This window comes from Pholis gunnellus (assembly GCF_910591455.1).
Source record: "Pholis gunnellus genome assembly, chromosome: 11".
Lineage (NCBI taxonomy): Eukaryota > Metazoa > Chordata > Actinopteri > Perciformes > Pholidae > Pholis > Pholis gunnellus.
In genome coordinates, this window is record NC_136538.1 from 16,659,541 (window position 1) to 16,676,082 (window position 16,542).

Genomic DNA, 16,542 nt, shown 5'->3' on the forward strand with positions numbered 1-16,542 from the left:
TTTATTACAAATACTGTAACTACCTGGTTATTCTAAACATTTTTGATAAGAGGACTTTTCTTATATCAACCTCACGAGTCTTGAGGTGGCAAATTGTAAACAGCAAAACATGCCCACAGATTTTTAACAGAATAAATGGGATAAACATGTGGTCTGTATTGTATGAACTAAGAGGTTAATTCCATTGTCCCATGTTCGTGTGGACCAGCAGTTCAGTTTTGTTTCCACAGGGCTTGTGGTTTTATCATTAGGCCAAATGTGACATTGTGAAACATCCACATTCCCACTCAGAATGAGTCATCATGACTAAGACAGTCATCAGTGTGCACATGACAGTTCTGGTAATAATGAGATATGCCGTAGATATTACATTACAAAAAAACCACTGATTGCACAATATTGTAACAGTTGTCCTTAAAGATGCTGAATTCAAAATTCACAGCATATCTATAGCAGTCTATATTTGAAAGGATTGCCTCCACACAGCTCTCAACATGGGGACGGCTGAGCGGGTGGCTTGGAGCTAACGGTGCTAACGGCGCAAACAGCAGCAACAGTGCTGACAAAGAGCCTTTACCTCAGGTGGAACCACAAAGGGAGAGCAACTTCAATCTCTTGTCAGGTAGACATTACGCTACTTTATCTTTAAAAATAATCGTTTTCTTTTGCTATAATAATGCTCCGCATTTTGAAAGAGAGAACCTTTAAGAATGAAAGTCCAGTTTAGAAATGAGCTTCAAAGACACCTCTTCTCCAAATTGCTCCAGGCCATACGATGTTTTCTTTCAATACTCATTTTTGTTTCATACTGGACAAGGGGTGAACATTTAAATAACAACATGGGGCCTTATTTCAAGGCTTGAGTGCTACTATTCAAAGAGGTTTGTCCATAAAAATAAAACTGCTGCGATGCAGCCAAATCAAATGAAATGGACCATTTACAGTAAATGGCGTGCATGTTATGGTATTCTACGTGGAGCTTCATGAGGACACTGGGGCATTGTGCATCAGAATTTGGTCTAAAACATTACGATAGCTTTAATACGATTATTTGAAACAATGAATCAAAAGGAGAAATAAAAAATACCTGCATTATATGTCACACATTTGGACCCAGGGGTGGTTCCTTTTTTTTGATTATTCTATTCCATCAAGCCTTTGAGCATTTCCCTAATCAGGATCACTTCTAGAAGCTGGCAGATGCAGCCTGCAGATCTATTGATTTGCTTTCTATGTGATTAACAATTATCATAACGATAGGCCAACCCGAATCAATAAAAGCATTTCGAGGTTGATATGAAGATAAGATTGGTTCTGCTGCCTTGACTCCTTCGCTGCTACACACGTGCACCTCCCCTCTCTCCTCACTCCGTGCCGCGCGCAGGGGAGCTCCGTCAGATGGAGACTCCGGGAAGTCTCGCGCATTTCCGAGTCAAAATCCAGCCGGCGTTAGTCAGCATGAACACCGTTCATTCTGAGGATATACAGTCGCATTTATTTCACTTATCGTTTCATACAGACGCCCGTCAGGTGGATTTCATCGCCTTGATTGGGGTTCATCGTGGCTCGTGAGCGGCTACACAAAGAGGCGCGTGGACTAAACTCAACTCTAATGTGAGTGCCTTTGTAACAATATATTTATTTTTAAATGAAGAAAAGCGATATAGAACGATTTCATGTTTTTATAATGGCTTTTTTTTGTTCAATCATTTAAAAGTTAATTATCCTGATACTAAAAATTGTTGCGTATTTTTTTCACCTTGAATCTCAACAGAAACGTTATGGTAAAATGTTATCAGACAGCTTGACAGTAGAGTAGTATAGCTGTGTCTATGAATAGACCGCCTGTATATGCAGCAACACCCCAGAATAGCCTAAACAACCTGAAACATTAGGACAGACAAATATATAACCAAAACAATGTTACACCTTCTTTAATAAGTGTCCAGAAATGAGCTATAAAGTTCCCCAAAACGATGTGTTTAAGACTTTGTGCTTGAAACTTAACATCCTTGTTACATTTTCTCCCTCACTGAACAGCTGCAGAACATCTCAGTGTCATCTCAGGGTGGGGGGGGGGGGGGGGGGGGGGGGGGGGGGATACTCTTGGTCTCCCAGAATGAAAACAGGGTTGTGTTATGAGTCAGAGATAAACCACTGTAAATATTTGTACACACGCTTCCAATGTCTTTCGCTTATCTTGTAATTATTATTTTGTTGAGTGTAACTCAACAAAATGAAGCATTCTCTGTCAACATCTGACTATTTGCCAGATTTTCCTTGGATAATTCCTTCTATTATGCCTAACAGTTTCTGTCATGCATCCCAGCAAACAAGCCATGAAGTGATTGTGTTTTTGGTTTAACGTCTGGGGTGAGTTCTGTTGATGTGTGAGTTGTTGGCATGCTCACCATTTTGGTTTGGCATTTAGTTGGGAATGCTTTCCCCATTCTAGTCTATTAAAGGGGCTGTAGGGCGACGGTCCTGACAGACGGAGGCAGATGACCTTTGGACAAACCGGCCTATGTGGACGCGAATCACTAAAGTTGTATTTCATTGTTAATTGGAGGGAGATAGAATTGGAGTGTGAGAGAAGGAGGACATAGATGTGGTGACAGTTTGCAGCATCTCTCCACCCTCCACAACTCTGCACACACCCAAGCTAAACCTCAACCCTGCTGCTGCGCCCAGCCACGCAGTCTGTCAGGTCTACTGGGCAGGAAGGTTTTCGGTTGCCCCTCCGAGTTTGCGGAACAAATATCTGGCTGGAGCTGCTGGGATGTCAAAGCCATGCTTCTTTTGGCAAGGGCTGAGCTCTAGTTAGGTAATGCTAAAAGTATGAGGGGAGAGGAAGATGGAGATGGTTGAACCATATCAGATTGTTTAGACTGGACTCTGGGGGTCCACCTCATATGGAAGAAAAATAAATCTGTAACAGAGCACATTAGGAATGTGGGAGGTTTGCATGATTGTTTTGGCAACAGCTCTGAGTTTCTATTTCAAGAGTTGGTAGTTTTTTACTTGAGATGACAACAATCCTCAGGAAAGCATAATTTCCGTTTTAGAAAGGATGATTCAATGTAGTCAAACCTTTATCTGTCGCTCCCCTGTTGTTCTGCTCTAGCTGTTGAGTAATTTTCCTGACGGGTGGAATGTCTCCCTGGGATTTTTCTTTATTCCTTCATACATGTTTTCCTGATGTCTTGTTCGAACATGATATTTTCTGCAATTGTGCCAGCAAGCTTTCTCCTTCACCGCAGTTGAACTTTATGAAGTGTGACAAAATTACTCAAGGAACATGGTCATATGTAGTACATAATATGTTAATTTACACTGTAGTAGTACTCAGTCCATTGTGACTTAATAAGTTCAAGTTTATTGTCATATACATTAAAAAGTACAGTTGTACATTCAAATGCAATGGTATGCATCTGCAATTAAGAAACATTCATAATAAGAAATTCTACAATATTGCTCATAGAAACCAAGGTTATTCTAAAGTGATAACAATTTTATAACACTCAAGGTTTTAAATAAACTATTTAAACAATGACTATATTATTTACCTTTAAGTAGTTTAAAGTCAACAGTTCATCAATTCCTCAAATCAAAAATGTCTTTAATCAGTTGCATTACGTATGTGCTGTAGCCCCGAGCGAGTCACCAGCCAAGAACAATATCTTCCTTCATGTCTTAAAGCATTATAATGTGGGATCCGGCCGTGCTAAAGTGAAACAGAGGTCATGAGTGATTCACAAAGTATACTTACTATATTAATGATGCATAATAATTACAGTCTTATTATAAAAGGTTTAAAATGAAAATGACTTGTTAGTTTTACCTCTCATGACTTTTAGATGCATATTGAGAGTGTGAACAAGAGTTCAAAAAGAAATCAAACAGGTGCGAACAAGCTGCTATTACGACATGTGCCTGCTTTGTGTGAGCAAACAAGCTTTACACAAGTGGTCAGACAAGTTAAAAACCAACTGAACAACCATGACAGATTCTGTCTTCGAGCCTCTTTCATAAGCCAACTCAAGAAGAAATGTGCAGGTTCGAGGAGAGCTTCAAGCTTTGTTTAACAACAAGTCACAGCTGACATTTTGTTAAGCTTTCTTTTTATCATTTCAGCAACAATGAGGAGTAAGTAAATGGTGTCTTGTTACCATTTAGCACTGGAATCATTGTGTTGTCAACAAAAATCAATAATCTTTCAATCATTTATTATGATATATATATTTATATAACAGTTTTCTTCGATCTTGTGCTATGAGCATTTGGGTTCTGCAGATGCAAGTCACAAACCGTCACATGACACCCACTGGCTAAAAAATAAAATACAAATTCCCATGCACATACAAAAGAAGTGACTGCAAAACAACACACGCGTTTTCTGAACGTCACAAAGTTGGGAGTAAGTCTTACAACAACTTTGCACTAGACACTGTGCTTCCTTGGGTCCTGAGCAATACACCTGCCCTGACATAGTTGCGTCACACACCCAAGTCGAGGCCACCCACTGTGGGAAACACCGGTGAAATACAATCCTGGGAAATGAGGGAACATTAACAACAGTTTATGGGTAGACTCACTTGTAGTGAATTACCCTGAAGGCTCAGAGCATGCCTTCAGACCTGCCTGTTCCTTCTTCCTCACACTCGTTAAACAGTAGGACAAGTGCTCTCTGCTTGTTATTAATGCTACATCGGTTTTAAAGCGCGGCTAAAGCAAACAACCTGTTACTATTAGAAAAACATGCATGCAAATATATACACTTACATGCATGCATATGTACACAGTTTAGCTTTAGAGGACCACCTCTGCACTCCAGATGTGAGTATGGACTGTGGTGACCTGGCTGATCAAAACAGACACTGCTGTTAAACAAGACGTTTAATATCTCGAGTGCTGTTTTGCTTAGACTGGACTGTAGCTTCAACAGCCTGCTTATTTAACAGATGAAGAAGTCAGATTCCTGTGAAGGCAAAGGTCGTTCTTCAGCGATAGAAAATCATCCCACTCAATCACTATTTTAGTGGAAATTAAAAGAAAAGGGAGGACTTCTTCAGCATCACGAGACGGATAAAGCCCAGTTTCTGAGATATTTGTTCTCTTAAGCTTGGTTTGAGATTGCATCAGTGAAGTCGGCGCGAAGCGTGTGCGCCACAAAATCACTGCCTGTGCCTTGTGTGCGATGCTTGGTTGTACAACTCTCAATTTTTGTAAATTTGCGTGCACGATCTGAGCTCTTCAGATGTGAATGTCACAAATAGTTCACAGAGAAAAGCACTATGTATACGTCTAAGGATTATACAAAGTTGTTTTTTTTCTTATGGCTTTTATAAAGACAATAAAGTAGATCATAAATATGAGATATGAGTTTACATACCCCTCAGCATTGAGGAGGTGGGTTTATGCCGTTTTGCCGGTTACACTCGTTGTCTTTTTGCTTCTTCACATTACATTTTGTTTGTACACATTTCGGAGAATAAAGAAACGAACAACGCATTGAACCTAAACGCCTTTGTGCATGCGCGTAGGGAGTAATTGTTATTTTCTTTCGTTCAAAGTACTTTGATTTCAATCAGGAGAGACTTCATAAGGAGTGACATTTTTTTGACATGCATGATAAGATGAATAGTGAGTCTTTGCTGATTAAACGCCATTGTGACGTAGTACATTAAAGGGCGCAGTAACGCTTTGGTTAGTTTAGGAATATTCCCCCCTAGAAACCCTGTCTCCTAAATTTTAGTTTTGTAGGGAGAGTCACTGACTGGAGGTGAACTCTGGTTGGTTAACTTAATCAGCTGAGTAGAAGCCGAAGAGACAGAGAGAATGACAGAACGAGAGTGTAAAGAGAGTCCTCCCGACTGAACTTCATTTTAGCTTCATTTCTTTTTCATCCACATAGAGAAAGTTCTATAACTTGCAGATTTGGTATTCCATCCGTCTTTGTTTGACTCCTCCATCAAGAGGGAGGCTGTCTTATTTCCTTTTGTGGCATTAGTTTCTCTCTTGTGCCTCCCATTTCCCAGTGCTGGTATTCAGCCAAGTCCCAGTCACAGAGTGTACTGGACAAAGTCAGAATGTGTTTACACAGCTGTAAACATGGAAACATGATTAAAGCATGTTTCAGGTGAGGCGAGAATACATGTGTGTGTGTGTGTGTAATGATTGCTGGCTCTTGGACCGGATTGTCTCATCACATTCGTCACATTAAGCTCTGTTTCATGCTTAGATTTCATAATGTTGACTGAGCAATACAGCGTTACATACAGCATTTTACCTCTGAAAGAGCTCTGCGGGAATGCTGATTTTCATTTGCTGTTCAGTGGGTGTATTTGCCGCACAGATTGGGTTGAGGCTGATTGGCATCATTTTGTGTCAAAGGGTAGATAGAGAGGGACACTGTAAATGAGAGGGTGCAAGACACTCCCATGTAATTGCATTTCCTGCAGCCCAAACTGAATTTTTAATCAATCAAGCAGATATAAAATGAAAATCTGAATAGTCATAGTAAATGCAATCCCGTTTTGATATACTGTCCCCTTGTCTTTGGTCTGAAGGAGGTAGGACTAGAAGGAAGAGCTTGCACTTTGTTAATAATTATCAGCAGCGCAAAAGGTTGAAGTCCATATTTGACATGCAGCTGTGGAACCTGTACAGCTGGGGCTAATCAAAAAACAACGACCTTCATGGTTTGTCCACGAAACAGAAAGATACTAATTTCATGGACTTTTATCGCAGCTGAACAAATTATTACAAATCAGGAAAAGAAAAAAATTATTTCATGATGTCATTTGTGAGGTTCAGTAGCCTCCAGACCTGTCATTTCAAAAGTAAAGACAACATTTTTGTCATTTATAGTTAAAAAAAAAAAGAGTTATTCTAAAAATGAGATGACATGCATGTGTGTTTAAGACATGATAATTTAAGCCACTATGTGTAGAATTTGAAAACATCTATTTTTGGCACCCCCGGTGGTCGTATCTAGAAAGACACTGTGGCAGAATGCAAAACACCAGCCTCTACAAAGCTTGTCTTTATTGATGTTGAGAACAGGTTGTATACAAACAACATAAGGTGTAATATTCAGTCAGATTTGGTTGGTTGTGCTGAAAAAAACCTAATCGCAGGTTTGGCAATATGCAAAAGTGGGGAAGTCTATCAATCATCTGGACAAGCAGCTAGCAGTTGTTGTGATGTGTTGACACTGTCCACTACTTTGGTCCAGACTGAAATATCTAAACAACCTTATGATGGATTGCCATGAAATCTTTTAAAGACATTCGAGTTGTGCGGATGATGAATCTATATGACTTTCGCAATCCCCTGATCTTTTTCTCTCGTGTCACAATGAGGTTGACACTTGTTGTTTTTAGTGAAATATCTCAACAAGCATTGCATGGATTACCATGAAATGTGGTCCACACCCTCATGTCCTCCTCAGGATGAATTGTAATAACTTTGGTGAACTTCTGGCTTATCATCTAGTGCCTTCGTCAGCTCAGCTCAGATCTGAACATTTCAGAAAAAATACTTTTCACACAATCTAACAAATATAGAGGGTAAAAAACCCAACACATTGCACCAACAACATGAGTAATATCTTATTCTGTCTTTGATAACAGATGAGTATTGACATGTTGTGGTCTTATAGGACAACAAAGGCATCTGATGCAATGATGAATGCAGGCTTTTATTTAGAGTCAGCAGGACTTTAATGATGGTGTTTCACCTCAGTTCATCCCACCTGCCGTCTTTTTCCCACCACAGATTGATTTTTTAGACCAAAGAGGTCTAAAAGCTGTCTTTCCTGCTATTTCTCACACTGTTTTTCTCTGTTTTTCTCTCCTGCCTCATTTATCCACGTCGTGCTTTAGCCTTGACTCTCACTGTCCTCTTTATGCTCTCTTGCGTTTCCAAATCTCTCTCTTCTCTCATACTTAGAATTTTTGCTTTAACTAGACATTAATCTTTGAAGGGAATACTAGATTTATAATTACAGAGAACAGAGAGGATAACAATTACCAGGATTTGTAGGAATAAAGATTTGTTTTAACAGCAATAACAGGCGTAACACATCACTAAAAAGCATAAAAACAACATCCAAATATGGAAATATAAGACACATAATGGGTAAGGCAAGTATCAGGAGTAGTATCAGAAGCTGCATCATCCACTAATAACTTATGAAATACTAGAGTTTAGCAAGTGGGCTCATTGGCATTTCAAAGAGTCAACTGATTTTTCTTTAAATAAAGTCCATAACATGTCTAGAAGAGGGATTCAAAATAAGTTCTTTGCCCAATCCCACACAGGCCTGCAGATATTGCCATGCATTCCTGATAAGTCTGCAAGGGCTCAGAGATGTCACATTATGAAATCTGCAAGTGTGTGAAGGCTTTCTTCTGGACTCTTAAAGCCCTTTGAGCACATATTCAGCAAGTTCACACTCAGAATTTGCTTGACTAACTCACAATTTATAGGAGTGTTGCAACATACAAAAAAGATAAGATGAAGGCTGAAAGCAAAATAAAGAAACAACACATACAATAGGCTGGCGAGAACCAATTTACACGCACAGTTCACAAGCAAGTTTGTTTAGTACCCTACGAGGAGATGATGATGATTTCTGAATATGTTTTAGAGGGGTATTCCAATATAGTGTTGCACTTCCATAAACTTTGGCAACTCACAAAAGACAGGATACAAAAAAAAAGTGGAGGCAGCTGCGGCCGAGATATCCCGACTTTTAGTGCTAAGTATGCTTCAAGCTACAAAAACACAGGATCCTGCACTTCCCAAAATGCAGCTTGAACGTGTCTTTCATTGGACTCAATCCACTGATGATGCCTGAGGTGGAGTGGCCTTTCATTAAACTCTGAGTGTGCACTTTTTAATGATGCAAGTGTTACAATGTTGAGTCACATAATGTTGGCTGTACAGAGAAGTGTTAGAAAAAACATTTTACACTTCAAAGTCTGGAATTCATTAGCACTGGACCCTAGAAATAATAATGCCTACTTTCTTATTATTCATGTGGCGGGAAAAGAATAACAAAATGCATGCACTTGCCACACTGCCTGTCCACCTGTATCAATATCCAACTTGGTTTTCTCTATGAAGAGCCTTGATCTTGGAAATGATATTTCCAGGTTAACAAAATAAAGCTCTCGGTGAGCTTTTAGCTGGCAGAGAATAATCGTGTGCTTTTAGTTTTGAATTACAGAGTAACTATTATTCTGACCTTGGAAGTGTCTTAGTAGGGCTTGCCTTTGCATGTGCTAGCCCTCACCATAAAGCAAGGGATCTCCATACAGCAGACCACACACACTCTGCAGCTGACCTCAAGCATCTTTAGAGGTGATGTTTGCTATAGTTAGAAATTCACATGCTGATGTCTCAGAGGGGGATACGGCTCCCTATAATACCCTAATATAAAACATGTTCATACCACTTCCTTGGAATTATTTTTGGATGACTGAAATACTTTAAAGGAAACTACACTGCTGCACTTTTGGTGTAAATAAAACTGAAGTCATATATATTATTCAGAAGTGTTTCTCATTCACAGGAGGCCGTGCTGAAGACTGGGGCGCATGTAAGAAATGAAGACAGATGATGACCTGCAGATTTAAAACTATGATGAATAGACAGGACACAGGACCTCCTGAAGGAAAAGCGTGAACTTTTTTTCAGTATGTCACTATCAGACTGCAAACATGGGCGCAACACCCAAATGGACCACACTCACAGCCTCCACAGCTTGCCCTTGACCAAGAACTATGGAAAAAGGCCCACCCGGACATTGTTTGACTTCAGGTGGTTATCACTGACTAACCTGCGGAGCATCTCAAAAGTCAAAGTGGTTAGCTTTCTGATGGGCTTGACTCTGACGTTCCTCATCATGGCTTCCCACATCCTGACGCAGGACAGGAAAGGGCTTTTGCTCACCCCCCCACCCTATCAGCCTGTCAGACCCGTGGTCGTCCCGCCCAGCACAGCAGCAGCTGAAGTTTCGTCCGAACATATTTTAATAGACATGAAACTGCTGGTGAAGATCATCGGCTCCAAACTGGAATACACACCCAGGAAGGTGCCCGATGACAAGGATGTCGTTGGATCCAACTCCCATGTAAGTCTTTGGATAATTGGTCTGACTCATTTTTGCTGCACACGAGTGGGCCAACTACAACAACGGACGTTTTTGTTTTAGTTCCAGGCTAAAATTATGCAATGCTTCCACTCAAACAACATGCTGACAAATGAACATTCAGGCCACATGGGTAAATTGCTTTATTTTTTGTTGACAAAATTGAACAGCAAGAAATAACAAACACCTTCAATCAACCCTACAGTAAACTCCTATTTGGTGAAGCTCATAACGACCAGTGTTTGTTGAGACCGACAGAGGTGTTGATTCAACTCAAAGTTTGCAAGGCTGTTAAGTAATATCAGGTTACATGTCTCACTAAATGTTGCTATGGACTTACTGACTACTGTTATGTGCTATAATGTTCTGTAATTATCCTGTGTTCGGTGTATGTTCTCATCCTGCTACATGTTTGCAGTGTTTATGGCTGCAGCGTCAGTAACTCTGACAGATACACTGTAAACGCAAGTGAGTCAGTAAGTTGAATACCAATAAGTGGCATATGTCAGTGTTAGACACATAAATATCTAACTGATTTTTCAAGGCAACATAATGCAACTACAAGCTGCAAGATCATGTCATGTGACCCTAGAGTATGGAAGATTTCATGTTTTTTTATGTAACGAGAACTTGTAACTGCTGGTGTAAAGTGTAATTAACATGAATTCAAAGAGTAGAATCTGATGAGTATTTCCGTTGTTTTCGTCGCCCTCCTGTATTTGCCTGATTTTGTCTTGTTCCTCTCTGCAGTTGTTTTCTGTAATTCCTCGCCATTTCCTGCCCGGCATCAAGAGCCCTTGCTGGTATGAGGAGTTCTCAGGTGAGCTCAGCACTGACCCATACAGGAGGAACCACTACGCCCTGCGCACAAAGAGCTTCAAGACTGTGTGTGACCACCTGAGGACCAACTTCCACCAGCACTTACACCACAGAGGCGGCAAACAGTTACGTCTGCGCTGCCTGCCTTTCTTCTACATCGTCGGCCAACCGAAGTGCGGAACGACCGACTTGTTCTACAGGCTGCTGCTGCATCCAGAGGTCAAGTTCAACACGATAAAGGAGCCACACTGGTGGACCAGGAAACGCTTTGGTAAGTCATCAGGAGATGGATGGTGATTCTAAATGTTTTGATTCTGATGGTGGAGGCTAGCTGATGGATTGAAAGATAGTTATAACTGAGGACTGAATTCATGCAAAAGAAAGAAAGAAATGGCGGAAAACACACAGATTTAAAATAGAGCTGCAACAGTTAGTTATGCTTTGCCCGGACACTTTATAGTAAATTTAATATTATTGTTTTTTGGACTGGTTGGACATAAACAATACATTTGTTGATGTCACCTTTTGTTTTCTGATGATTTATGGACCAAATGATGAATCAATGAATCAAGAAAATGAACCCATAACCTCCAATCCGACCTCAAAGCTCTCTGAAATCAGTTTCAATTTAAATTCGACAACATATAAAAATTGTCTTCTCGGCTTTGTAAATGTGAAATCAGTAAACACAGTGTGTCATTTAAACTCTCCTTTTCATGTCAGCCTTTCACTGATTCTATTGCCTCCATATTTATTTTTCCTGTGGTCCAGGTTGTGTCCTGTTAGGATGCTCTTTCAAGGAAGGATGGGTTTTTTTCACCACACAATTTAAAAAATGTAATAAATTCAAAAGATCACATCATTTATAACAAGAAAATCCAATTAAGCAGTATGAAAATGCCCAGATGAACTGTAAGCTAGAACACTACCCTACCACCACTGACTATAACTGAGGACCTTCTGCAGCCACTTCAAAATAAAATGCTGCTTACTGTGAGCAACTGTTGTTTGTGCATGCTAGTACTTTGCAAAATGGATTCAATTCTTTGTTTGTGCAGGTAGACCTCTGAATCTTCTCCAGGCTTTTAAGTCAATCTGATTGAAAGCTTATACAATCCATTATATAGATTTGATGGCGAAGAAGTCTATAGAAATGTACATAATGGGTGTTATTTTGGTGTTCCCTTGGGTTCAGGTTATATCCGTTTCAAAGATGGCTTCCAAGAAACTTTTCCTGTGGAAGATTACCTGGATCTGTTTGACTTGGCTGCCCACAACATCCAAGAAGGAATCAGTGGAAATTCATCTGGAGACCTCCGCGCACTCATAACAGGTGAACACATGTCAACGTGTTTTTGTCTGTGGGTGGGTGGGTATGGGTTTGGTATCGTTACCGTCCATTGTGCATCAAATGGAATGATGTGCTGCCTTTTATAGTTTTCATTTGGTGTTTTCTGAGGACCAAATTGGATCCCGACCATGAAGTCTCTTTCCTTTTCCTTTACTTTATTGGCAGGCCTCGCTCTTTTCCAGTGGATTCCCCACAAGTGGCTGTGACCTCAGAAGCACTACACATATTCTAGATATTCTGTGGCCTAAGAGAACAAAATGAGGATTTTAGAAGCGTGCACAGAACCTCAAACGCTCCTTGCATATTTTGGTCTATAAAGTTCAGCCCAACTTTGGTACATTATGCCATGAGTGCCTGCGCTACGCGCTGCATTTTAAAGTAACTGTTGTTACCCAAGGCGATGCTCAGACTGTCGATGTATTGACAGGTGAAGCCAGTGCATCCACTATGTGGGACAACCAAGCCTGGAGCTACCTTCACAGAGACGGGGCGGAGACCGAGCCTCCGTTCCTGGCCCAGGACTTCATCCACGCAGTCCAGCCCGGTGCCAAAATCATCATCATGCTAAGAGATCCAGTAGAGAGGTACTGTGGGGAAAACCATCCACAAGTCTGTTTGTGTGGATGCAGATGTGTTTTTCAGTTTAGATTGCTTCAAAAAGATTTTCCTGCAGAGCATTTTTGTACACCTATTCTTTGTCCAGCAAAATGTCCTCTCGTAGTTCCAGCTGGCTTACAACTCTGTTTCTTTCTGTCCTCAGACTTTATTCTGACTACCTGTACTTTAAGATGGCCAACAAGTCAACAGAGGACTTCCATCAGAAGGTCGTAGAATCTGTACAGTTGTTTCAGTCCTGCCTGGCTGAGAGGTCACTTCGATCCTGCACCTACAACACCAGCCTCTCCAACGCCATGCCGGTTAGCTGAAATTATGTCCTCACTTTTGACTGTCTCAGATCACAGAAGAATGACTACAGTTTGTATAACTATATGTAATTAAACCTAATGACAAACAACTTATTTCTCCTTTGAGACTTTCAACCTGTTCCTCCGAGTGGTTGTAAATAGAATTTTCTACACACTCGTTCTGTGCAGGGAAAAATCAAAGCTGCTGACTAGAGTCGCTTCAGACGCTTCAGCATATATTCTATCAGGCAGCGCTGCCTCAGGAGTCAGCTGAGTTATGAGCTGTGTCCGTTGTCACCCCGAATCACAATAATGTCAGTGACAGCACTGTTATCCAGGGAGATCTACGTCAGTAAAAAACAGCAATCAGCTCGACCTGAAACCTTTGGAACAGAAGCGGAATCAAAAACAATTTTTTTGTTGTTGACATTACTCATCTGTTTTGGATGAAATGAAGTTGAGAGCTTTCAAAGTCTGTTTCTGGCTCTCTTCTTGTAAATCACAGCACAGTATCTTAGTCCGGTGTTGCACTGCGGTGCCCTCTTGAGGACTCAGAGTGTCGGTGCAACTCACGTTTGACTTTTCCATTCAATAAACAGGAATTTACAATTTACACTTTACAAGTATTTGGTGTCCCTATACTGAATATGTCCATTATATATCCTGTTGGTTTGTTTCAAACTCTCTTTACATTCTCAACATGTTTTGGTCTGATCTGTACACCTAAACAGCCCTATATACTTAATGATATACTTTTATGTATTCATATATTTTAAGCAGTTGATTTCACAAATAAACCTGCCCACCGTAGTTTTAGAAAGCGTTACTCAAAAAGCAGTAACTAGTGCATTTGTTGGGAATAACTTGGACCCGAAGAACAGTGTATGCCTCAACTCAAAATAAATGCCCATGTTCATCATAATGAAAGAAACATGCCACCCAGTGCAGCAGAGTGACTCATTTCCAACTCGATTTCCATGTCGTGTTTACATTATTTTTTCTACCACCTGTAGGTCTGCTGTTGACTTTCTATCACTGCATGACACTTTGAGGACTTGTTGTTCATTTTTAATTAACAGTTGACCTTGAAAACAGCAGTTGACGAAACAATCTCACCACAAGAGTGTTATGATGTTGGCTTATTTCTGGGGTTTTTTCTCCACAGGTGAGGCTAAATTTGGGGATGTACGTCATCTTCTTGCTGGACTGGCTGACAGTTTTCCATAGCGAGCAGATTCTAGTTCTTCGACTCGAGGACTATGCAGCCAACTTTAAAGGGACAATCAAGAAAGTTTTTGATTTTCTCGGACTAAGTACGTATCCAAAAACACCTATATCTTCCTCGCTGTGTATTCATGTGTTTGTTTCTGCCTCAAGCCTTCACTTCTGTATAGCTAAGGCCTCTGACATCCTCCCTGCAGGTCCTCTGTCGGAGCAGGTGGAGGCAGCACTGTACAAACGGCCCAAATCCAACACCCGGCGGACGGCAGACAGGAACCTGGGTCATATGCTTCCAGCCACCAGTGACCTCCTCAGGGAATTTCACCAACCCTTCAACAATAAACTGGCCAGTGTGTTGGACAACAAGGCCTTTCACTGGAGTAACACCTGAAGAGGCATGAGCATGCACGAGAATGTGGATGGCTGTGAATGAACAACCAGAGCAAGAAGCTAAAGCAGGAATGCCATAGATAGAAAATTAATGTACAGTGGGAGAACTGATACACAGGTGTACAGTTGTATATGGGATTACATGAAGGTCTGAATAAGTACGGGTTTTGCTCTTGAAAGAATGTGAGTGACTCATCGAGTCAAGATGATAATAAGAAAAATAAGCTGAATTTGTGTTTTAATTTGATGCTTTTACAGTGTTGAAAAGCCATTTAATCACTACTGATTAAAAGTCCACAAAATGCAACACAAATGTATTAAGTTTGCGGTTAATTTATGGCTCAAAAGGCTGGTTGAATATCATGTGGTCATGGTGCTGTGATTTGATTTAGGCTTTTATATAAAGAAACATCCCTTTTTCTCAGTCAACAGTCCTCGTGTGAAAGGGACACATATTGGAATGACTTCACAGCACAGGTTTGGGCACAAAGCGGGTCGTCAAGGAACATTTTGAAAGTCAAGATATTTCAATACCAGCAGTTGAAGTGTTTAAATCTCTTCAGCCTCACTGACCCAATAATAGTCATAGTGTGTGTTCATGTTCTGGCATTAGTCACAAGAGGGCACTAAAACACAATATTGCAGTCGCTCAATGTCCAAACACTCCAATCCAAAGACCTGCTGTGACACAATTCCTGTCAATACAGCCATGGCTGTTTAAGCTTCCCCATACAGAATCATTTCCTTTGTAAGTTATGGGGATTTCATATACAGTATTAAGAGCCAATGTGCATACCATCATGTATGTATGGTACATTAAAAACCTTTAAAAAAACAAATACAGTGGAACTAAACCAGAAGGATGGAGTCCTGGAGTGATTTAACAGTATATATAGTATAACAGGCAATCGGACCTGATGACCAGACTCCACCTTCCAGGAATCAGATGGAACGCAATCAAATTCCTCCAGATGATAAAAAAATAATAATATATATATATATATATATATATATATATATATATATATATATATATATATATATATATATAATTATATGTATTTGTAATCATTTTTCATCATATTTATATCGAAAATCACATTGCAAAAATGATAATTGCAAAGGCACCCACAGAAATGTACCTATATAACGTAGGCACACCATTAGCCTTTATCTGATGAAATACATCATAGCTGTGCTAAATAAAGACATTGGGAACATTGTTATGTGTGGGAACCTGTTTTTAGACTTGATAAAGCAAAACAAACTTGATCCTTTACATATTTCACGATTTGATCATATTTTGTATGATATTATGATATGATAATGTTGTTTGTCATGCGTATTCAAGCATTGCTTATAAAGCTATCATGAAAATGAAAATGTTACTACCACGGAAATAGTAATTAGCTTGTGAATTGTGAATAATATTTGTCCATCCACTACCGTTATGCGATTATTACAGCAGGTGGCACCAATTATCCAGTCAGAAAACCACCACGGCAGAAGAAGAGGGTGCAACAAGATGACGCAATTCAAAGAGCGCCAGTCGGACCTCAAACTCGAATTTTGAAAAACAATGTAGAAATCTCGATGTAAACATGACATTTCTGTTTCATGGATTAGCCTAATGTTAGGAAGGTTACATCAGATCTGTGTGGAGCGATGAGGAGACTGTTTTAATCTGCCGCTATTTT

The 16,542-nt window shown here is 40.1% G+C and overlaps 1 protein-coding gene across 1 annotated transcript; it reads left to right on the forward strand.

The window, feature by feature from the left end:
- The first annotated feature begins 1,381 nt into the window (after positions 1 to 1,381).
- Positions 1,382 to 15,794, forward strand: LOC306702792 (carbohydrate sulfotransferase 15-like). The gene is made up of 8 exons (XM_079168480.1): positions 1,382 to 1,614; positions 9,581 to 10,141; positions 10,910 to 11,249; positions 12,174 to 12,311; positions 12,757 to 12,913; positions 13,090 to 13,246; positions 14,400 to 14,547; positions 14,656 to 15,794. Exons 2-8 carry the CDS (start codon positions 9,707 to 9,709, stop codon positions 14,844 to 14,846), a joined length of 1,566 nt encoding a protein of 521 aa, XP_079024606.1. The 5' UTR covers positions 1,382 to 1,614; positions 9,581 to 9,706; the 3' UTR covers positions 14,847 to 15,794.
- The last annotated feature ends 748 nt before the right edge of the window (positions 15,795 to 16,542 follow it).